The 25396-nt window shown below is 37.5% G+C and overlaps 1 protein-coding gene across 4 annotated transcripts in view; it reads right to left on the bottom strand.

The window, feature by feature from the left end:
• Positions 1 to 25396, bottom strand: part of IFT80 (intraflagellar transport 80) — a 131014-nt gene that overhangs the window by 98075 nt on the left and 7543 nt on the right. For 3 of the 4 annotated variants that reach the window (XM_006072842.4, XM_044945430.2, XM_025289044.3), the window contains exons 2-5: positions 17217 to 17301; positions 14550 to 14771; positions 3775 to 3885; positions 1955 to 2023 (exon numbers count right to left, since the gene is read on the bottom strand). In XM_006072842.4, coding sequence (XP_006072904.3) covers positions 1955 to 2023; positions 3775 to 3885; positions 14550 to 14771; positions 17217 to 17253 — 439 coding nt within the window. In that variant the 5' untranslated portion in view covers positions 17254 to 17301. The remainder of the gene's footprint in view (positions 1 to 1954; positions 2024 to 3774; positions 3886 to 14549; positions 14772 to 17216; positions 17302 to 25396) is intronic. The other variant, XM_044945435.2, reaches the window with a different exon arrangement.

Below are 25396 nucleotides of genomic sequence, written 5' to 3'. Positions count from 1 at the left end.
TGGCTGGCTGTAGTCCATGGGATCGCAAACAGTCAGACACAACTGAGCACAAACACACATTATTGAAAATATGAGTTGCAAACTCAAATCCCTTCAGAGGTTTATGTTGTGTTCTACCATGTAATATAAATGAGTAAAGTATTATATGTGGAGTGTAAGAAAACTAAGAGAAGTTTAAAAACCAACTAAAAATGGCACAGCCACCACTGAACTCCAGTTGATTGTATTTATTCTGGAAAGCAGACTTAATGTTGCCAGTTCTTCCAATTTTTCAAGATACCAAAGAGATCCATATAAGAATGTAAAATATCCTAATCTTTAATGCTGGGCCTGGACCATGCTAGTGGGCTAGATTCAGCACACAGGCCATCTGTGACCTTTGATGAATGAAAAGTCCTTAATTCATGAATATATTGGGCTTCCAAACTTCCTCTGCAAGTTTGGGAATTCTAAAAGCATTTTCTGTATAAGAGTGAAATAAGCAGCAAGTTGTTTTCCAGACCCATTATTCAGATAAATCACAGCACTGAACCAAAAGTGCTATGTCTTCTACCCTCTATCATTAACAATGTTTATGTTAAGCAACTTAGTCTATGTTTCAACTCTAGACTTTGGAAAGTCCAAAATGGTAGATCCCAGGGGTAATCAAAGGGAAGGAGATGACTAGGAAGAATTTAAAGAAAGAAAAGGAGCCTTAGAGTGACAACTGGTGAAGAATCTCAGGCAAAAATTCAGATTATTGTAATGGGTAATAAGATAAGCTTTCAAAATTTCTCTTTAGATCTGTGTCTTCTCTAGACAACATATTTAGTAGAAAAGAAAAGAAAGGAAAAAAGGGTATGTATCAGTAGCAGCTACAGCTGAAAAGAACTGCAGCCTCAGCTCCAAGGAGGTAATGATCTCTAAAAGAATTCTGTAGTTGCTTGTAAGTCAGACATCATAAGGTAAGAATGCCAAATACTTAGCACTAACAAAAATTATCAAGCCAAAAGTAAATGCCTATTCTTATTAGCTTAAAATAAAATTTATTTTCTAAAGGTATACTTTATTACTAAAGAAACAATAAATTGACATTTTTTTCCTAACTGAAATTTGCTCATGAATGTTTCTATGAACTCTGAATTTTCTACTCATGGATAAATATTCTATTTGGAGAGCATCTGTACCAAAGACTTAACCTCAGGAGATAATCACTACATATCACTTATGGTTATTTTTGCTAACATTTGGTTAATGTGTAGCTAAAGAAATATAGCTATTTTAACACTATCCTAAGAGTGAACATAATTTAAAAAATGAAATCTGAAAATTTTTGGAAGTCATTTGTTGGAGATGCTTCACAATATGACTTTATCATATAATTCTGTAAAACAGTCTACCACCTTTTTGGCAATCTATCTCTGAAGCAGATATGTGCTCAAGACAACATTAATCTGACTTCTGGATTGATTTTATAGGCACTTCTTCCCACTGAGTATGGAAAACAAAAATGCTGTTCTAAGCAGTTTTATTTTACCAAGTTTTGGATCATTGAAAGTATCTGTTCCCCTTCGTTAGTACTGAAATCAAATGTGCAACACAATTCAGAAAGGGTGCTAATATTAAGAAGTTATTAGAATTATTAAGTATGGAGATTGAATGTATTCTATTATTATTAGACACCCCATGCTATTTCAGATAGAATATGCACACAATGCTTCAGAGTTATATTAAAAAGAATCACCAGCCTATAACTCTATTTTTATAGATTCACTAACAAAGAAAAAGTCCTTGAGTATTTCTTACATTTCTGGGCTCAAATAAGTCACCATGCCCCATCAGGAAACATGAAAGTAAGAGGAAAAAGTTTAAATAGAAGTAAGAGGTTTCAGGTTTTGAACCTGACCAAAATCAATCTGAGGAACTACATTAGACTGTTTTTATAGGAAAATGTTAAGACATTTATAATACATACCTTGATGAGCTAAAGTCGATCTTAGCATTCCCGTCTTTGACCATATTTTTATTTGTCCATCTTCTCCAACTATAAAAAGAAAATAATAATTGACATTTTACCTATAGGAAATATATGTAAACATTACATTTACATATAAAAATCAACTCTATCTACACTAATGCACATTTAAAATTCAGACACAAGTTTCTCTAATTACATGTCACTGCTTCACAACTAAAAAATTTACCTGAAATTACTTTGAAACAATTTTATCAAAGTAGCCTAACTTTCATGACAATAATTGTTTTTCCTTTAATCTTAGAAGATTTGTAAGTATATTATTCAAATAATGCTCTCATTTTCACTGACATCTCCATCCGAGAAGCACTCTAAGAAAAGTGTTTTCAGCGTGATAAGAAGAGTTAAAGCCAAATTCCAGGGAGTTGGGGACTAAATGGAGTGAAGTAACAGACTACTCTTTTGAACAGTTTGCCTGAAAAGCAAAGAAAGAAAGAGGAAATCGTAGCTAGAATTATTTATTAAAGGAAGGATTTTTATTTCTTTTTCCTCAATTTTCAAGATAAACAGCATCTAAACACATTTACATGCTGGGAAAAAGAAAAAAAAAAAAAAAAAAAAAACACTGGAAAAGGAGAAGTTGAATAAACAGGCAAGACAAGAGACAACTCACTGATAAAAGTCCTACAAAAGGCCCAGGGGACAGGTGTCATGGTTTTCAAATATAACTACAAATTCTCTGTTATTCTCTCTTTTAAGAAGTTAAGCTTAATTTATCTCTCCTTCAGTTTGGGCTATACTTAGTGACTTGCTTCTAATAAAATATGGTGGAAATGATGGAGTATGACATCCAAGGGTGGGTCATAAAATATATTGTGGCTTCCATCCTTCTCTCTTGGATCATTCACCCAGGGAGAATCTCCAGCGGTCATGCTTACTGTAAGACCATTCAAGTAGCCCTATGGAGAAGTCCACACTGTAAGGAACTAAGTTAGGCCTCAGTCATAGAGTCACAGAGGAAGTAGGACCTCTTGCCAACAGCCATGTGAGTGAGCCATCTTGAACTATCCAGCCCCAGGAGGGCTTCATATGACTGCAGCCCCATCCAACTTCTTGATTCTGAGACAGAACCACCCAGCTAAACATTCCCTGTCTCACAGAAACTGTTAGCTAATACATGTTATCTTAAGTCACTAACTTTTGGGATAATCTGTCATACAACAATAGATATCTAATATAACAGGTGAAGATGAGAAACCCTCAATAGGGAAGGAGATGGAAGAGAGATAGAAAGGAGTAAAGTTAAATGAGAAAATTTTGAATTTTGATGGCTCAGATGGTAAAGAATCTGCCTGTAATGCAGGAGACCCAGGTTTGATCCCTGGGTCAGGAAGATCCCCTAGAGAAAGGAATGGCAACCCACTCCAGTATTCTTGCCTGGAGAATTCCATGGACAGAGAAGCCTGGCAAGTTACAATCCATGGGGTCGCAAAGAGTCAGACATGACAGAGCAACTAACGTGTGCACGCACGGGCACACACACACACGTATTTAAATGAGAATATTTTGAAGAATTAAACATATTTACTCAATATCTGATTATTTCAAAACCTTCTTGACAGAATGTTCTCCACTAGCCATGTAAGAAAACTAATATGACACTCTGAATTATAACATTATATAACAGTCTAGATCAATACTGTGCCAATTACTTGCTATTAGACAAGGAAAGACACTACTGCTCAATTAAAACATTCTGTTCTTCTGGAAATTTTTCTTTAAAAAATTCATTTTAAATGTCATTTCTGCAGATAACTTACCTGTAACTAATGCTGTTCCTTCATAATTCCATCGTCCTGCCAGCACTGCTCCACTGTGAGCTTCCACACTTTTTTCCACTCTTCCTAACTTAGAAATCAGATGAAATTTGCCTAAAAGAAATTATACTTGAGAAATCTATTTTATTAAATTAATTTATCCAATCAACAAGTATCTGTTGAGAACCAACTATTAGACTAGTCAGCATGGTGCTAGGCATCAGAGATACAGGGCAAATTATATAATTATTCTTACTCTTGAGGAGTGCATAAATCTATTGGAAAACAGGCACAAAAGCAAAATTATAAAACCTTGAAACAAGTGGGGTGACAGAATATATATATGATACTATGATAGTTCAGAGGGACAATAAAATTCTACTGGAATATGGTCAAAGGAACCCAAGAGGAATATCAACAAAGCCTTCTGTTTAAGCAGAATTTTGAAGTTTTGCTTTTTTTAAAAAAATGGTTATAGAAAAGCTGCTGTTGCTGCTAAGTCACTCCAGTCGTGTCCAACTCTGTGCGACCCCAGAGACGGCAGCCCACCAGGCTCCCCCGTCCCTGGGATTCTCCAGGCAAGAACACTGGAGTGGGTTGCCATTTCTTTCTCCAATGCATGACAGTGAAAAGTGAAAGTGAAGTTGCTCAGTCGTGTCCGACCCTCAGCGACCCCATGGACTGCAGCCTTCCAGGCTCCTCCGTCCATGGGATTTTCCAGGCAAGAGTACTGGAGTGGGGTGCCATTGCTTCTCCGATAGAAAAGCTAGAAAAAGTTATATAACCTGTTTTTTTAAAAACAGGTTGTAGAAGGAATTATGGCGAAGAGAGGATCTAAATACTTGAACACTGTTAAAAAAAAATTTAAAAACTGAGGCATATTAAAAAATACTGAGTTTATTTGCACAGAAATCAATTCCAATTCAGCAGTGCCAAACCTTAAATGGTTAGGAATGCTCCACTGACAGGAGCTCAGGTACAGAGAAATGACAAAACTAAGGATATTACTGACTGACTATAGCTTAAAGCCTAGTTGGCTGTCTGTGATTGGTTGTCCTTTGGTTTCAATTTTGTAATCTTGAAGCATTCATTTACAGGCTTAGATTTTGACTTGCTGACGTATATACACCATTAGAGTCACCTCAAGTCTAAAGGCCTCCTTCTTTAATTTAAAGGACAAGCCCCAATTTTTTAAATCCTTGCCTTATTTTACACTGTACCAGGCACCAGGTAGACAAAAAGAAGTAGGTTATTTGGTTGCTGTCATTGAAAGTTCACACATTTATAGGCGAACAGCAGAAAACTTACAAGACCTAAGCAAAGTATGTAAGAGATGTCAAGGGAACAAATCAACTATACAAAGAGTAAGTACTACAGGAAGCCAAAACAACTGCAGTGTTGTTTTGAATGATCATGAAGTCTAGTAATATATAGTTTTTGATAAAATAACTAAGTACAGGTGGTCCTTCATATTCAAGGGTTCTGAAATCCTTGGACTCAACCTACCAAAAAAAAAACAAACAAACAAAGCCCAGAAAGCTCCAAAAACAGAACTTGAATTTGCCCTGCACCATGAACTATTTACATAGCATTTACATTGTATTTACAACTTTGAGTCCCTTGGACTGCAAGGAGATCCAACCAGTCCATTCTGAAGGAGATCAGCCCCTGGGATTTCTTTGGAAGGAATGATGCTAAAGCTGAAACTCCAGTACTTTGGCCACCTCATGCGAAGAGTTGACTCATTGGAAAAGACTCTGATGCTGGGAGGGATCGGGGGCAGGAGGAGAAGGGGACGACAGAGGATGAGATGGCTGGATGGCATCACTGACTCGATGGACGTGAGTCCGAGTGAACTCTGAGAGTTGGTGATGGACAGGGAGGCCTGGCATGCTGCGATTCATGGGGTCGCAAAGAGTCGGACACAATTGAGTGACTGAACTGAACTGAACTGAGGTATTATAAGTAGTCTAGAGATGTCTAGAGATGACTTGCTTCCCTAGTGGCTCAGAGGGTAAAAAGTCTGCCTGCAATGCGGGAGACCCAGGTTCGATCCCTGGGTTGGGAAGATCCCCTGGAGAAAGAAATGGCAACCCACTCCAGTATTCTTGCCTGAACAATCCCATGGACAGCGGAGCCTGGTGGGTTACAGTCCATGAGGTCGCAAAGAGTCCCATGCAACTAAGCAACTTCACTTTCACTTTCAGAGATGACTTAAAGTATATGGGAGGATGTGTGTAGGTTTTGTGCAAATACTATGCCATTTTACACAAGGGACTTGGCCATCTGTAGATTTTAGTATCTACAGGGGTCCTGGAACCAACCCCTTTGGATACTGAGAGCCAACTAACTGTAAGTGGAATTAGAAATCCACTCCCCCCCAAAAAAAATGTATATCTTTTTTTGCTATAAAATAATAATGTGGCTTGCCTAATCAGATTTTGCCTCAAAGGGTTTGTTTGAATTCATTTTTAACTTAAGACTTCTCAAGATTCTTACTAACAATTCATTAAAAATATATTTAAGTCAGATGCTTTAGGTGGCTTTAAAACGTTTCTCTGGAGAATTCTAATACAGATGGTTTTCAAATATTTTATACCTAGCATCTTGTGGTTATTTCACTGACCAGCAAACCATTTCCATCAAGAAAATCATTCCTCCATTTTACACACATTGCATATTATTTGTAGCTCTGTTGCAGCATTTTTAATTGGGCTGTAATTCTTTTCAAGGGGCCATGTCTTAGTCATAGTTTTATTTGCAATAGTGCTTTTACATAAACAGCATTCATTAAGTTCAACCAACTCAGTAACCATATTTAGTAACTTAAGACTTTGACATTCTTTTTTTTTCTCATTCAATCTGATCATTTATTTTCTAGGCCCTCATCAATAAACTACTCCTTTCCTTCATCTAACCACCCACTAGTGCCATCTACTTTTCCTCATATCTTCCTTTTAATTTTATATTTGCCTCTGGGTCATTTTTCAATGCAATAAGATTACTTTGAATTCAACTGTACTAGTACTCTCTTTATGAGACTAAAAAAATTAATTTGGATATACTTTTTTAATGCATTGTTTTACAGAGAAAATATGAGTGGGGGTGAATTTCAAAAGAGGAAACTAGAAAGATGACATATAGTGAGTGGCCAATATTTACTTTATCCAAGTCTATTTCACTAAATGTTAGCATGCTGCCTAACACAAAATATCCACATACTAAATTGCTACATGTCATGAACGAATCTATCAAATAGATTAACCAAGCAACTCGTGAACCATAAATGAAAGGTCCATAAATTTCTTTTCAACGTATTTAGAAATTTTATGTACTTTGATCAGATATTTCTTATCCTAAAATATGTAATCTGACTTTCTGACAAATGCTGAATTCTTACTTTCCACAACCTCACAGAAGACACACACTGAGACAACTAAGGCTAGCTCTTTGCATAGACTTGGCACTCAATAAATCTTTGACCTTTGTAGTTTGTCTGATTGTTACACATTGCTTGAATAGCACAACCCAAGTAAAGCCTAAGTATAAAACTACATATATCAAAAACAATTTTTTAACATAATTATTCCTTTAACAATTTTAGTTCTTCTTCCCTTCAGCTTTTCTATAAACTTTTTAAAGTGCTAGACCAAAAAACTAGAGACCAAATAAATTACCTCTAATTATTTGCTAAGGGTAGGGTTGGGAAGAGATATAAACAATTCATTCATTTATTTAATTGATAGCAATTCATTGATTAAACAGTGGATGATTTGGGTAAAAAACATGGATATTTACAGCCAAATGTAAAAAATTAATCTTTTATTATTAAAGATAAACTAAAAAGAGGAAAATGCTATTTAAAAGAACAGAGGAAGTAGATTAAAATTATATGAAACACATTTTTCAAGGTTAGAAATGCCTTAAGAAATGTCCATGGAAACATGAGGCAGCTTGGAATAGGATATTAGAAAAAAGGTCACATGAGCACTTCTGCAGACTGCTTTATAGCAGAAATCTTTTGGCAGATGGTTGTAAAAAGCCAAAGAGATCAGTAACCACTAACTTCTGATAAAAACAAATGAACACAAAAATTCTTTTTAAAGTGGGATTTTAAATGTACTTATTAACTAATAAGAGAATAAAAGGCTTACTTTAAGATATTTAACAATGTATAAAAAATTCAACTTTCACTAAATATAATTTAAGGAGTGTTTATTGGATTTACAGGAGATTTTATACCAGAATTCCTTTACAAAGCAGTTCCCCTAATGCATTTCAAATAATTCTTCTTTGAATATAAATCTTTTAACACATCGTGAAAGAAATATCACCTCTAAAAAGTAGGATACAGCTGCATGAAATATTCAAAAAAGAGGTAATAACAGTGAAGAGAGAATTATTGGTGAGACAAAATACTTGGCAAGAGTCTGCTTTATGTACTTCAGGATCTGACCCCCAAATCCCATGTTTGTTGTTTTTTTTTTAATGTTACCACTAACACAGAAGATGGAGAGGGTATAACAAAGGGAATAGTGATGAACTCCAAAATCTGTAACCTAGCGATCTGCTGTACAACATTGTGGTTACGCAAAATTATATAAATATATATATATTTTCTCCAAGTTTATACATGTCTCCATGTTTATATATATATAAAATTATTAAATATTGTACTATACACTTAAAAATGTGTTGTGTAGATCTCATATTACATATATTTTCAAACCAGAATAATACTTCTTTTTATAGTATTTGATTAACAGAGAACACAGCATCCATATATAAAATGATCTCAGATGTTTATCTGACAGGAAACCCTTGACCAACCACCTTCGAATGGCATCCACTTTCTTCTGTTTTTGAATATTTCTTTTTCATTTCATTTTTCATTTTTACTTCTGGATTCTGTTTCTAGTCTCACTCTTCCACTTTTTTCCTTTGAACTATCATCTTTTGCTTTCTCTTTCACAAGATCCAAGATACTCGTAATTTCACCTAGGAGAAAAGACTCAACTACTCTGCTTTGGTTCTCTCTTCTTCCCACATCTAGTTATGCTAGGTTACCTTATTTTTTTTACTTTGTAATAAACCTAAAAATAAAATACAGTTTCTTATGGAGAAGGAAATGGCAACCTATGCCAGTATTCTTGCTGGAAAATTCCATGGACAGAGGAGCCTGGAGAGTTACAGTCCAGGGGGTCACAAGTCGGACACAACTAAGCACACAAGCACAAAAACAAATATTAAACTTTTTTTTTTTTGAAATTGTATGGATTAGCAATTCTAAAACAACCTACTATGTATTGTAGAATTAAACAAGTGAGTAAACATACTGATAATAATGGGAGCCAAGCTTCCACACTGTTTCCAAGTATTGAGAAAAAAGACTAGAATTAACCCTGCAGTGCTGAACTAGAATTGGCAGTATCAAAATTAACTTATGGCTTTTGTCACGGGAAGGAACCATGGAAGGAAGGGAGGGAGGAAACACGGGAGGGAGGAAACACAGGAGGAAGGGAAAGGAAGTAAAGGAAGTGAGGGAGGGAGGAAGAAATAGCTGTAGATGTGTATGTTTTCAACATATATTTCTTAGCTCCATTCTATGAGAGGGCCTTGAAGCAAACATATCCCACTGAAATGCACACACCTAGCACTGTCATCTTGGCTTTTAGATATCATCAAGCACACAAAAAAAGAACAAGTCTCCTTGGAGAAACAGCTGATTTGGAAGTTGGGACTGGGAAAGTACAAAATTAACCTGGAACATCTTGTGCCAGCAAAGTGCTCAAAAGATGAGGAAACACACCCCCCACGGCAAAACAAAAATTCATTTGACCTGGCTTCATGGAGCTCCCACTGGCCAAATCTGTGGCAATTTTAACGTTGAAATTTGTAAATGATAGTAATAGGATGCTCAAGAAATAAAACAAGGGATGGGATGGGGTGTGGGGTGGGAGGGAGATTCAAGAGGGAGTAGATATATATATGTGTATATATACACACACACACACACACACACACACATATATAGTTATAATTGATTTCTGTTGTCATATGGCATTCAAGCATTGGAGAAGGAAATGGCAACCCGCTCCAGTGTTCTTGCCTGGAGAATCCCAGGGACGGGGACGCCTGGTGGGCTGCTGTCTATGGGGTCACACAGAGTCGGACACGACTGAAGCGACTCAGCAGCAGCAGCCATATGGCAGAAACCAATACAACACTGTAAAGCAATTATTCGCTAATTATAAAAAAGAATGAATAACTTAAAAATGAAATAAAATAAGAATCTATGAGTCTAATCTGATGTAAGTAAACAAATAAACAAATGGGCGGGAGACAGAAGGCTCTTCTTTGAAGAAGAATACCAACTAATCAATATAAAAGATATTATGGCATTTAAAAAAATATCATTCGGCAACCATCTTAGTAATAAATGACTCAGCTAAGATAGTGGGAGAAAATTTGAGGAGGAAGAGAATATTTTTATATAGTCTGAAAGTATCCACTTAGAAATTATGTACTAAAAGGGAAAAACATTAACTTTACAGTGGAGAAGGAAATGGCACCCTACTCCAGTACTCTTGCCTGGAAAATCCCATGGACGGAGAAGCCTGGTAGGCTACAGTCCATGGGGTCACAGAGTCAGACACGACTTCACTTTCACTTTCACAGTAGATTAATTTAGTGAACACAACCTTTCAAAGTAATCAAAGTTAATGTCACCAGTAAGGGGTCAAACCAGAATTATGAATTTTCCACTCTGATGCCTTAAGTATTACTGTTAAAAATGTATAGCTCAATTTAATCATAAGGAAAAATCAGACAAAAGTGAATTGATTGGATATTCTATAAAAATAACAGGCCCATATTCTTCAAAACAGTCAAGATCATAAAAGAAAGATGGAAGATTTGCTCCAGATTAAAGGAAGTTAGTGAGATATGACAAAAACAATGTTATTCTTTACAAGAAAAAAAAATTTCTATAAAAGACATAATTAGGACACTTGCTAAAATTTGAATACAAACTGTAGATTAGGTAACAATATTATATCAGTGTTAAATTTCCTGATTTTGATCAATGTATTGTGGTTAAGTAACAGAAAAATCCTTATTCTTAGGAAATGCATTGAAGTATATATGGTTAACGGAAAAGGCAATGGCAACCCACTTCAGTACTCTTGCCTGGAGAATCCCAGGGACGGGGAGCCTGGTGGGCTGCGGTCGCACTGAGTCGGACACAACTGAAGCGACTTAGCCGCAGCAGCAGTAGCAGCACATATGGTTAATGACAAAGGTAATCATGATGGTGTGATCACTCACCTAGAGTCAGATACCAAGGGAACACCTCATGCAAAGATAGGCTCAATCAAGGAAAGAAATGGTATGACCTAACAGATGCAAAAGCTATTAAGAAGAGGTGGCAACAATACACAGAAGAACTGTACAAAAAAGAGCTTCACGACCCAGATAATCTCGATGGTGTGATCACTCACCTAGAGCTAGACTTCCTGGAGGTCAAGTCAAGTGGGTGCAACTGATAGAATTCCAGTTGAGCTATTTCAAATCCTGAAAGATGATGCTGTGAAAGTGCTGAAACTCAATATGCCAGTAAATCTGGAAAACTCAGAAGTGGTTATAGGACTGGAAAAGGTCAGTTTTCACTCCAATCTCAAAGAAAGGCAATGCCAACAAATGTTCAAACTACCACACAACTGCACTCATCTCACACGCTAGTAAAGTAATGCTCAAAATTCTCCAAGCCAGGCTTCAGCAATACATGAACTGTGAACTTCCAGATGCTCAAGCTGGTTTTAGAAAAGGCAGAGGACCCAGAGATCAAATTGCCAACATCCGCTGGATCATGGAAAAAGCAAGAGAGTTTCAGAAAAACACCTATTTCTGCTTTATTGACTATGCCAAAGCCTTTGACTGTGTGGATCACAATAAACTGTGGAAAATTCTGAAAGAGATGGGAATACCAGACCACCTGATCTGCCTCTTGAGAAATCTGTATGCAGGTCAGGAAACAACAGTTAGAACTGGACATGGAACAAAAGACTGGTTCCAAAAAAGGAAAGGGGTACGTCAAGGCTGTATATTGTCACCCTGCTTAATTAATTTATACATCATGAGAAATGCTGGGCTGGATGAAGCACAAGCTGGAATCAAGACTGCTGGGAGAAATAGCAATAACCTCAGATATGCAGATGACACTACCCTTATGGCAGAAAGTGAAGAAGAATTAAAGAGCCTCTTGATGAAAGTGAAAGAGGAGAGTGAAAAAGTTGGCTTAAAGCTCAATATTCAGAAAACTAAGATCATGGCATCCAGTCCCATCACTTCATGGCAAATAGATGAGGAAATAGTGGAAACAGTGGCTGACTTTATTTTTGGGGGCTCTAAAATCACTGCAGATGGCAATTCCAACCATGAAATTAAAAGACACTTGCTCCTTGGAAGGAAAGTTATGACCAACCTAGACAGCATATTAAAAAGCAGAGACATGACTTTGCCAACAAAAGTCTGTCTAGTCAAAGCTATGGTTTTTCCAGTAGTCATGTATGGATGTGAGAGTTGGACTATAAAGAAAGCTAAGCTCAGAAGAATTGATGCTTTTGAACTGTGGTGTTGGAGAAGACTCTTGGGAGTCCCTTGGACTGCAAGGAGATCCAACCGGTGCATCCTAAAGGAGATCAGTCCTAAGTGTTCATTGGAAGGACCAATGCTACAGCTGAAACTCCAATACTTTGGCCACATGATGCGAAGAGCTGACTCATTGTTAAAGACGTTGATGTTAGCAAAGATTGAAGGCAGGAGTAGAAGGGGACGACAGAGGATGAGATGGTTGGATGGCATCACCGACCCAGTGGAGATGAGTTTGAGTAGATCCCAGAGTTGGTGATGGACAGGGAGGCCTGGTGTGCTGTGGTCCGTGGGGTTGTGAAGAGTTGGACACAACTGAGCGACTGAACTGAACTGAACTGATATATGGTTAAAGTGGGATGTCTGTAAATTACTCTCAAATGTTTCAGGAAAAAGTATGTGTGGAGGGCAGGAGAGAGAGAAAAGAGTAGCAATGATAAGTACATGGGACAAAATGTTATCAATTAAGTGAATATGAATAAAGAATGCAGGAATTATCTCTACAATTCTTACATCTTTTCTATAAACGTGAAATTATATCAAAATTACGTTTTTTTAAGTCAACCCTTCATATTATCATCAGAGGTAAACAAGTCTAGCTCTTTTCAGAGTCAATCTTGTAAGCACTAGGCACTGTATTAAATACTTTCAAACAATATTTCATCTAATCAAGATTCAGGAAGTAAGATTAAAAACTGCCATACATTCTGCCTGTAAAAGAACTGGGATCTGATGTGATTGTTTGCCATAACATCCTTTTCTTCTTGTGGCTACAAAAGCCCTCTTCTCTTTCCCTTTCCACAGTGGCCAAAGGCCTGCCATGCTCAGGCAATCAGTGTCCCAATCCCTTGACTAAAATGATTCACTCAGTGATGGGCAGACGACCCAAGCTTGTCCAGGACCCTTTCTGCAAGCTGACTACAAGAGGGACTGAGGAAGAGGCACTGTGTCTGCTGACTTTCCTCTTCTTTTAAGTTAAGCCTTGGGCTGCTGGCTGCCATTCATGCTCACCTGGGGAGAGTCTGTCCAAGAGATGGTAAGGATCAGGGGCCTGCTGCCTCTGTGCTTAAAGAGCTTCCCCAGGAGCTAGGTAAACCAGAAAACTCCAGCTGTGCGTAAGTAAGTTGTTAGCCTAATGAGTTTCTGTTACTTTGATGAAAGTACTCCTAACTGACACCATAGATAAAGTGTAATACAGATGGAAAGGTCTTCCCAGGTGGCACTAGTAAAGAACCTGCCTGCCATTGCAGGAGACATCAGAGACGTGGATTCAATCCCTGGGTTGGGAAGATCCCCTGGAGAAGGGCATGGCAACCCACTCCAGTATTCTTGCCTGGAGAATCCCCATGGACTGGTGGGTTACAGTCCATAGGATCGCAAAGAGTCAGACACGACTGAGGCAACTTAGCACACGCGCATGCACAGACAGAAAACAGTTCAAGTTATTTCTAAGAAACAAAAACATCGCCTTAAAAAGTAGAAAAATGGTGCTTTTCACTCACCAATAATAAGACTATGATCAAACTACTTTCCACCTCTGTAAGTGAAAATTAGTGTGCATGCTAAGTTGCTTCAGTCCTATCTGACTCTTCGCACTGTAGCCTGCCAAGCTCCTCTGTCCATTCATTGTATTCTCCAGGTAAGAACAGTGGAGTGGGTTGCCATGTCCTTCTCCAGGGGATCTTCCCAACCCAGGGTCCAACCTGCATCTCTTACATCTCCTGCATTGGCAGGTGGGTTCTTTACCACTAGTGCCATCTGGGAAGCCCAAATTAGCATGTACTAGAAAATAAAGACTTTATTTAATAGAGACCTTACTAAATGAATGTGTGTTATACCTATTTTTAGTGTGGTTATTTTACACAGTTAAACTTTAAGAAATTAGAAACCAAAACTGTTAAAAGCACAACAATATCTGTGAACACAGAAAAAGTAAAGCCCAAGGTTCACACTCGATTTCAGTATATGCCAGTTTAACTCACTTTCTTCTATGACAGTTGGTCTTACAGTCTATACACAGACCAACTGACCACACAGGAAATGGACAAACAACTCAAAACATAAGTTATAATAAGAAGCAGTGTCTTTTAAAAACAAAGATGAGCAAATAATGTTTATTAAAAACTTACCATCAGAACTTGTGAGGACAAAGATTTCTGCTTGAGTTTGTTTCTTTATGCCTAAACTTTTTGGAAACCAATGAAGGTCTATTGGGTAAATATCATCAGGCAGCTTTACTATTTGACTTGTTTCACCGGTTAACAAGTTCCACTTCACTATCTGGTGATCATCACTACATGAATACAGCTCTTCAGCAGTAGTCCAGCCCACACAGCTCACTAATTCTTGATGTGTCACCATATTAAGGAGACATAAAACACACAAAAGTCTTCAGTTTTAACAAACACAATATTTTGCAGATGCAGATTATAAGAACAGTATAAAATAAGGTCAAATGTTTCAAGCTTCAAAACCTACTTTTCCAGTGTAGGACTTTCATATTTTTTCCATATAAGGAAAGGAAAATAAGCATCTATCAAAACAGTTGTAAGAATGGAAAGCAGGATAAGAAACCCAGGCGCCAAAAGAGAAAAAAAGAAAGATTTAATACATGAAAAATTTTTAAATGTGTTACAAAAGATTCTATAAACAAGGCCAAAAGATGCAGAAAGACACCTAACAGATTAAAAGGGATGAAAGACCTAATCTGTTGCAGGATAAGTGGGGAGAAAAGGGAAATATGTATTTTTTTATTTACCTATATCTGTACTGTTATTAGAATAAGCATGTATCATTTTGATAAGTTTTTAAAAATCAACTGCTAGAAGAACACTGAAATATAACAGTTAAATACCTGCTTAAATGACATAATAATTTACCCAGGAAAAAATTTACAGCTTAATAGCTGAAACTAAAATCCTACCAAACTTCCTGACATTAAATTCAGGAAGTAATTTAGTTACAATTTACTGCCCACACAAGGTGATATGGATAAGATATAAACCCTAAAATTCTTACTTTAACCTATTTTTTGGTCTCTGATTTATCAAGTAGATTTCTATAAATTGAGGTGCTAAAGTGGCCCTTACTTCCTCCATTAGAACAGGCACTTACCCTAGCAGAGTTGTGTATCCTACAGAAGGAACTTTAGATTGTCTTTTATGAGAGATGCTTTCTCCTGTTTATATACGGATTTCTATATTACCGTATCATCCTAGTTGGGTTGTTTGCTCTTTTGTTGTTATTGTATAATCATTTTACTTCCTTCTCTTTTCATCAATGCTTTCTATCCAAGCAATCAATAAACTCTAAGAAAAAAGAAAGAGACTATGTGCCATAATTATTCTGGGATGTTCTAAGTTTTTTTTAATACTTCGAAATATGATAGATTAAGCAAATAACCAGAAAGGTAAAAAATGAAATTATAGAAGGGTCTGATGAGTCTGCACAAATAGGTAACAAAGTGGCATTGGAATACTCAGAATTCCAAGTAAAATCTAAACAAAAGAACCTTGATATCACTAGACCATTACTGAAAAAAATTCTTCCAGTATAACTGTCATGGCTTAAACATTGTTAGTTAAAACCTTTATTATACAAAGGGAGAGTGTCTGTTAAAACCTAGAAAGAAAATAAACACACACACTCCAAAACAAAAAAACATTAATTTTATCCTCATAAAAACAGATGTAAGTACCCAGCAGACATATGCGAGGTGTCTTCAAACTATTACGTCAACTAAAATTATGGGAGAAATAAGAGGACTGCTAGAATAAGAAAGTCTAAAAGGATCATTATTCTTCAGCTTGAAAAGGTAAAAGCAGACACTAGACAGTCAAAATCTATAAGACTGTAAAAAGCATGAACTCCTGAGGGCACACTTTGAAAAAAGAATAAAAGTGATTCAATGAGAAATAAAAGGAATTACATCTTCACTCAAACAGTAAAAAAAAAAGTAATACGAATTCAAAACATTTGATCAAATGTCTAAAACGCTGCTTTTCTATGGCTGAAGGATCACATTTTTCTTTATTTCAAACCTGTCGAAGAGCAACATTTTGTAAGATAAAATAAAAATGAATTGCTAGGAAAATGATCTTACATTTGGATGTTGTGACTGTCAAATTGCTACAAAAATTTCTTCCCTCTCACTTTCAATTTCTGTTCTTATCCCTTCACAGGCCTGTAATAAAGTCTGAAGATGATACTTTTAGAAGCACTGGTCTAAATAACTACGAATGAAGGTAAAGGGGCCTACCAATCTTTCTGACATATAATTGGGAGTTCTTGCTGACAAAATACAGGGTCATGCATTTGATAAAATATTTATAATTGCCACATTCACACATGAAATAATAAAGGTCTGACTGCTCAGACTTCCCCAGCTTACCCTCCATTTTATTATGAGTATGAAAAAACAGAACAGAATTCAGTGAAAACATACTAGGTCTTATTAAGAGAGAAATTACTTTAAAAAAAAAAAAAAAAAAACTTCTTTTTAAGATTTTAGACTAAACAAAAACCAACCGTTTTTTATGTACTTAAGTACAGTAGTACTAAAGTAAAGTAAGAAAAAGGTTAATAAATATTTGAAAGTAAGATTTAGAGCAAATAATTTGCTTTGGAAAAATACCTGCAACATATGACCTCAAATATTTCAGAAATAATTTACAAAACTATCATTAAAGGAATGAAGAAAAAATCCATTCTCCAACTAGACTACAAAAGAGAAGAAAACTTTTAATAATACTACAATAAGGAGATCACAATAAGGTTTATAAGTATTAAAAGGATATGCTTGGGTTCTTTTGAAAGAGATATCTTCAGTCTCATGTCTCCACCTTCCAGCAAAATTTTTTAAATGCCACCTGATTGAATTCACTGTAAAAATAAAAGGAGGAAAATACAGAATACACATTAAAAACAAATATACATACACAAAAAATTAAAAGCAAACAAAACATCTTAGCACCCTGATGACTGAAGCACTTTCAATCCTGCTGGCATCAAATACATGGAAAGAGGAAGAAAACTAGTCAGTGGACTAATTCAGCCAATGGGTGACTGGAGGCTTTAGGTGGGACTTCTGAGGTTCTCTGCAACCTGCCTAAAACAGTCCTACAAGTACAGAATGTCAGTAAATCTGGCCAGGTAAATAATTTCCAAGGGCTGTCCTGAGGCCTAATCAAAAGATTTTTTAAACTATGGGAGCTTCAACTTTAGCATCAGTCCTTCCAATGAATATTCAGGACTAATTTCCTTTAGGATGGACTGGTTGGATCTCCTTGCAGTCCAAGGGACTCTCAAGAGTCTTCTCCAACACCACAGTTCAAAAGCATCAATTCTTCAGCGCTCAGCTTTCTTTATAGTCCAACTCTCACATCCATACATGACTACTGGAAAAACCATAGCTTTGACTAGACAGACTTTTGTTGGCAAAGTCATGTCTCTGCTTTTTAATATGCTGTCTAGGTTGGTCACAGCTAGTCTTTTAATTTCATGGTGGCAATCACCATCTGCAGTGATTTTGGAGCCCAAAAAAATAAAGTCTCTCACTGTTTCCCCATCTATTTGTCACGAAGTGATGTGACCGGATGCCATGATCTTAGTTTTCTGAATGTTGAGCTTTAAGCCAACTTTTTCACTTGCCTCTTTCACTTCCATCAAGAGGTTCTTTAATTCTTCTTTGCTTTCTGCCATAAGGGTGGTGTCACCTGTGTATCTGAGGTTATTGATATTTCTCCAAGCAATCTTGATTCCAGCTTGTGCTTCATCCAGCCCGGCATTTCACATGATACACTCTGCATATAAGTTAAATAAGCAGAGTGACAATATACAGCCTTTCCCAATAATATACTCCTTTCCCGATTTGGACAATATACTCCTTTCCCAATTTGGAACCAGTCTGTTGTTCCACGTGCAATTCTGTTGTTCCTTGACCTGCATACAGATTTCTCAGGAGGCAGGTAAGGTGGTCTGGTATTTCCATTTCTTTCAGAATTTTCCACAGTTTGTTGCAATCCACACAGTCAAGGCTTTGGTGTAGTCAATAAAGCAGAAGTAGATGTTTTCCTGAAACTTTTTTGCTTTCTCGATGATCCAACAGATGTTGGCAATTTGATCTCTGGTTCCTCTGCCTTTTCTAAATCCAGTATATCATGCTTCATGTATTGTTGAAGACTGGCTTGGAGAATTTTGAGCATTACTTTGCTAGTGTGTGAGATGAGTCCAATTGTGCAATAGTTTGAATATTCTTTGGCATTGCCTTTCTTTGGGGTTGGAATGAAAACTGACCTTTTCCAGTGAATGGATATACATTAAAATAAATTCCAAAGGTCTCATCAAAGGCTAAGATACATTTTTATGGGATTTAATTATGGAACCCACATGGGAATACTATGACATCATCAACCTAGATCAAATCTAAGATTTACATTATATTGGAGGTAAACAGACTGCCCACCAGTTATGGCTGCCACGATGGCAAAGTGAAAAATAAGCAAGTTATCTAAGAAAGAGGTAATGATTTTCATGCATTGGAGAAGGAAATGGCAACCCACTCCAGTGTTCTTGCCTGGAGAATCCCAGGGATGGGGGAGCCTGGCAGGCTGCCGTCTATGGGGTCGCACAGAGTCGGACACGACTGACGTGACTTAGCTTAGCAAAAATACAGCTATACCTCAAAGCACCTTTTTCACTTACTCATAAATTTGTGAGGATGTGTAGAAAGTTGCTGCTGCTGCTGCTACTAAGTCGCTTCAGTCGTGTCCAACTCTGTGCGACCCCATAGACGGCAGCCCACCAGGCTCCCCCATCCCTGGGATTCTCCAGGCAAGAACACTGGAGTGGGTTGCCATTTCCTTCTCCAATGCATGAAAGTGAAAAATGAAAGTGAGGTCGCTCAGTCGTGTCCGACCCTCAGTGACCCCATGGACTGCAGCCTTCCAGGCTCCTCCGTCCATGGGATTTTCCAGGCAAGAGTACTGACCATAGAAAAAAATCTGAAGTTTTTTATCCAGTTAATATACAGTTAGGAAGTCAGAAATCTTCTTTCTCCCCGCTCCAGTTCACTTAAGAAGATTTCTGTATAACTTGAAAGTATAATCTGTGTATAGCAGCCGGAGCAAGAAAATAATCTCTCCTAGTCACACTTCTAAGGCTCACTTTTGGTCCTTAGGAGTTTTAGCACCTTTCTTGAAACTACTTCCTCCCTTCTATCAGACCTCCTTTAACTAGAGGGGGGAAAAAAGTAAAAACATGCTGCTGTTTCACATTCAAACTCATCCAGCTTATAAGGATTTTAAAAGAATAAAGGCAGATAAACTGTTGCTTTTGGAAATGAGAAGCAACATAATAGACAAGAATTCATGTGTGTGAATACACAGTTTTAACCAGAAACTTTAAAGATCTTTAGCAAAGGCATGGTGTATCCTACATCAAAATATCTCCAACTGCTGAAATCCATAATAATTAGGAATCATTCCTTACCAAAAGAAATCATTATCCCATATAGATAGTAAAGACAGAATGTTTTTCATGAGAAAGTAATTTGCAACTGTTCAGAAATATAGTGCCAAGGAATCAGAGAAAGAGGAGGGTGGCATCCTAACACTGGGAAGATTCTCTTTTGCTCAGAAAACACTTCTTTGTACATCCTATTGAGCGAAGATCATGTGCATGAAGCATGTGTGCATTCTAATGTGAGAATGAATAGAGGAATAAGTGAATAGCTATGGTTTTTCCTGTAGTCATGTATGAATGTGAGAGATGGACCATAAAGAACGCTGAGTGCCAAAGAACTGATGCTTTTGAACTGTGGTGTTGGAGAAGACTCTTGAGAGTCCCTTGGATTACAAGGAGATCAAACCAGTCAATCCTAAAGGAAATCAACCCTGAATATTCACAGGAAGGACTGGTGCTGAAGCTCCAATACTTTGGCCACCTGATGTGAAGAGCTGATCTCACTGGGAAAGACTCTGACTCTGAGAAAGACTGAAGGCAAAAGGAGAAGCGGGCAGCAGAGGATGAGATGGTAAGATAGCATCAGTGACTCAATGGACATGAATTTGAGTAAACTCAGGGAGATAGTGGACAGGGAAGTAAGGTATGCTGCAGTCCATGGGAGCCGCAAGAGTAGGACACAACTTAGCTAATGAACAACAACAACAAATTAGAGCACAGCCAATTCAGGGAAGTGCAAAGCTGCCTGAGGGGTGCATTGGGGTGTTTTTAGCTGTCCAAAGGGATTGATGACCAAGGATCTGACTAGTCAGTGGTAAGTGGCATGGGAGGGGAAATAACAGAAAATTTCTAGAGTATCAAATAATCTATTTTGCAACATTATACAGGAAGCAGACAGGAGCAACTATGCTTCTGCTACTAAAAATCATTTATAATTGTCTTTGATCTAGCATGAGTCAACAGTCACAGGGCTAAAGAGGAAAAACTGTCCCCAGGAAATCCTGATCACCAAACTACCAAAACGTACTCCAAATCTGGCCACTTCTCAGTACCTCTAACATAAGTCTAAAGCCATCATCATCCTCAAGTACTGTCACAGCTCCAAAACTAATTTTCCTGATCCTACATTTATCCTTCAAATTCTGCTAAATACAGTAGCTAGTAATGCTGCTAAAGCTAAGTCAGATCATAAGGCCAGTATGGCCATTACAGAGTGAGTGAAGAGGATGGCAATAAACTGGGGAAGAAGAGGGAGGGACACAGATCACATAAAGGTTGGAAAACCACAATAAAAGTTTCTCTTTTTTCTTCTGAATAAACAGAGAAGCCAGTGAAATGATGTTATCTGATATACAGTTTTAAAATATCACTATGGATGACACTACAGATGGTATAAGAAGAAGAAAAAAAAAGCAAAAATGAACAAGACTGGAAGCAAAGAGGTCAGTTAGGATTTCAATAACCCAGGAGAGAACGAAAAGTGGATTGAAGAGGAAGGCAGTAGGGGTACAAATGATATGAATGAGTCATATTCTGAATATATTTTGAAATAAAATTATACAGGATTTGTTGATGAATTTTGTTTAAGAGAAAGAGGAACCAAAATGACTCAAGTTTCAACAGGCACAATGGAGTTGCCATTTCCTGAAATGAAAAAGACTAATGGAAAGTTATGACCAACCTAGACAGCATACTAAAAAGCAGAGACATTACTTTGCCAACAAAGGTCCGTCTAGTCGAGGCTATGGTTTTTCCAGTGGTCATGTATGGATGTGAGAGTTGGACTATAAAGAAAGCTAAGCTCAGAAGAATTGATGCTTTTGAACTGTGGTGTTGGAGAAGACTCTTGAGAGTCCCTTGGACTGCAAGGAGATCCAACCAGTCCATCCTAAAGGAGATTAGTCCTGGGTGTTCATTGGAAGGACTGATGTCTAAGGTTAAACTCCAATATTTTGGCCACCTCATGCGAAGAGCTGACACATTTGAAAAGACCCTGATGTTGGGAAAGACTGAAGGTAGGAGAAGAGGACGACAGAGGATGAGATGGTTAGATGGCATCACTGACTCATCACTGACTCACTGACATGAGTTTGGGTAGACTCGAGGAGTCAGTGATGGACAGGGAGGCCTGGCATGCTGCGGTTCATGGGGTCCCAAAGAGTCCGACACAACTGAGTGACTGAACTGAACTGAATGGAGGAACAGGTTGGAAGGGATATAAAAGTTCTGTTTTGGGTTGGCTAACTTTAAGGTGACTTTAGATATCTGAATGACGAATTCAAGGAGAAATTAGATATATAAGTCTGGAGTTAAGGGAGAGGGCAGAGCTGGAGATATCATTGAGACCTCAGTTTGAGGGTTATCAGCACAAAGGTTACATTCAAAGCCATGGGATGGGACTACCCAGCAGAACTTGAACAGGTGGTAGCTTCAACAGCCTAGAAGTCCTACTGAAGTCTGAAGAACTGTCAGCATTAAGATCTAGAGTAAGTAAGCTAGAGAAAAACAAGTGGAGACAGACAATGAGATACTTAAAACAGATTTTGGGAAAGTATAGATATTGTTAATGATGAGGTAGGTAAAGACTGTCAAAGTGGGTGGCCAAGGTCTTGATTTGGGGATGTTAAATCACTGCGAATAAGGACAAGAATAGTGGTGGAGATAGACACAGTACCCAGATGCTAAAATACTATTCAGTGAATGAAGAAAAAACAGCAAAGAGATCTGTAGATGTTTGCAAAAAGGCAAAGAAGAGTATGGTTTGATCTCGTAAGACTTGTCTCAAAGGGACAAGAGGAAAGAGAAACACAATCAATTGTGCAGAACCCTAAGGAGAAACAAGGTCCTTTGACACATGGAGGTTTGAAATGCAAAACTGCCTCCACCTGAAACAGCCAAGAGGAAAGTAGTTTCCTTAGGAAACAACCAGATTTAAATTAGACTAAGAAGTTAAAAGACAAAACTATAACGTTTACTCCAAAACACTGAGAATATAGATTTAGTCAGTGACATACTGTGAGTTCCAAAAGGTAGAGTGGTAGGATTTAGATGGGGAAGAGCTAAGTTTAGGACAGATGGTGGAAAATGGAAAAAAAGAGCCAGCTGTCCTTCATTCTTCCCTGCCTCTGTGGTAGGAGAATCTAAATTTTTGCTGCATTCCTAGCCATCCAAAATAAGGATTATGTTTCTTAACTGCCCTCAAAACTGGGTGGAGCCACATAGGACATCAACAATTCTTAAACCCAATGGGGATATTACAAAATCATCAACCTCATGGCCCAATCTGGGATTTATATCTTGTGGTGGGGGCAATAGATTAACACTACCCAACAGTAATGGTTACCCACAGTGACAATATGAAAAATAAATGAAGTACCTCTTATAAAAGCAATACAAATCAATATAACTGGCAAATAAAAACTTGGAAAATAATAACATGCTCCCTGCCATGCATCAAGACATATATAATGCAGCAATAAAACAGAAGGAACCAAGATTCTTGACCTTATAGCGAGTCCTACCAGTCCTATCTAAACTTTAAGTGATAGAAAATAAATGTTTAAGTTAGTGTCATCAATAGTTAAAACTTAATAGTGAACTAATGCAGGGGATTAATAGTCTTGAATGTGGAAACTGAGGTAAACAGGGATGTAATGAATGATGAAATAGTCCCCATGGTCAAATAAAGGAAAGCGGATAATCAGTTTAAATTGCCTTCTTCCTGGAATGGTTTTCTTAGGAGGTTTGTGGTGCTGAGGAAAAGTTCCGTAAGAGAGAAAAGGGAAGTCTTGCTAGAAGCACATGTAACTCTGCCCAAATTTCCAGCTCTAAGACTACAGGCTTCAACATTAACTCTTCTTTCTCCAGAGTCCTAATAGACACATCATTTCTCTGACCTCATCTCCTGTTTCCTCTCTTTTCACTCAAACTGCTCCAGTCACACTAGCCTCTATGTTTTTCTTCTTACATACCATGTAAGAAGTCTGTTTTGGGGCAAAGGAGAAGAAACCAGTGGACAGGGATCAATTGGCAATACAACAGAAACAGAAGATAACTAAGACAGCATGGTCCCAAGAAGTCATCTGATCAAGGACACTGATAATGGAGCACTTCCATTTGTAGACTGACAGTTCACAAAAACATAAATAAGGATGGTCAGTGGGCAATCAAAAACATGAAACAAGGCACAGCCTTAATTTTAATTAAAGAAATGAAAATGAAAAAAACTGGATACCATTTCCTGTTGTCCAAGTGACCAAATACAAAACACCCAGAACTCAGCACTGACATACAGAAACATAGTCACATACATTAGTGAAGAACAGAAATCGGTAATAATGGTTATTGATTGTTTTTTTGCCCCACCCCTCAACACTTTTGATTTCCTTCTCCAGCTCTGGGGAATCTCCTACCTTACAAATAAAAAAATTATTTCCTCTGTAGCCATCCTTATAGCTAGGACACAGGCAAATTACCTAGGTTTTGCCAATCTAACACATCTATGCCATATTTTGAGTTAGAGGATACTGATTTGAAGTAGGTATATATAAGGAATTTGCCTGGGAAGAATTCCTAGTTGTAGGATTTTGTCATATATCAGTATATGGATGGAGGAGCCTGGAAGACTGCATGCAGTCAATGGGGTCGCTGAGGGTCGGACACGACTGAGCGACTTCACTTTCACTTTTCACTTTCATGCACTGGAGAAGGAAATGGCAACCCACTCCAATGTTCTTGCCTGGAGAATCCCAGGGATGGGGGAGCCTGGTGGGCTGCCGTCTATGGAGTCGCCCAGAGTCAGACACGACTGAAGCGACTTAGCAGCAGCAGCAGCAGTACCTGTAAATGTATACCAAGAGACATACACAAACTATACAAGCTTGTTTATTACAGAATTCTATATAGTACTATCAAAACCCAGAAATTTAAATATTCATCAGAGATTATACACTCATATTCCAGATACATGTGTTTTTAATGTGGAATAGAATTAAGAATTAATGTTAAGAATTAGACTTAATATTATGCTAAATGAAAGCAGTCACAAAAGGGCAGATACTATGTAACTCCCCTTATATGAAATACCTAAAGTAGTCAAATACAGAGATACAAAAAGTAGCATGGTGATTACCTAGCAGGAAGGAGGAATGAGGACAGAGATTGAGTTCTGCAAGAGGAAGAGTTCTGTGGATGGATGGAGGTGAAAGTAGTACAACAATATGAATGTATGTAATGCCACTGAATGGTACACTTTAAAAAGCCAAGATAGTTTACAAAAAAAAAAGAAAGAAAGAAAGAAAGAAAATTAGATTTAAGAAAGAAAACTAAAAGGTAAAAGCACTAAGAAAATGAGAAAAATTTTAGGAGGGAAAGAGAGAAGGTATGACTTGTCAACAAGAATATACATATAGATAAAACATAGCAGAGAGCCTCAGAAGTGAAGGACAGATAACAAATGCAAGCATTAGATCACAACTTTGTTTCCAGCAGGTTCTGTTTGGGTCATTTGCACACT

The sequence above is a fragment of the Bubalus bubalis genome, chromosome 1 (assembly GCF_019923935.1).
Source record: "Bubalus bubalis isolate 160015118507 breed Murrah chromosome 1, NDDB_SH_1, whole genome shotgun sequence".
Taxonomy (NCBI): Eukaryota; Metazoa; Chordata; class Mammalia; order Artiodactyla; family Bovidae; genus Bubalus; species Bubalus bubalis.
Note: the sequence above shows the minus strand (reverse complement) of the source record. Positions and strands in the feature narration are given on the sequence as shown.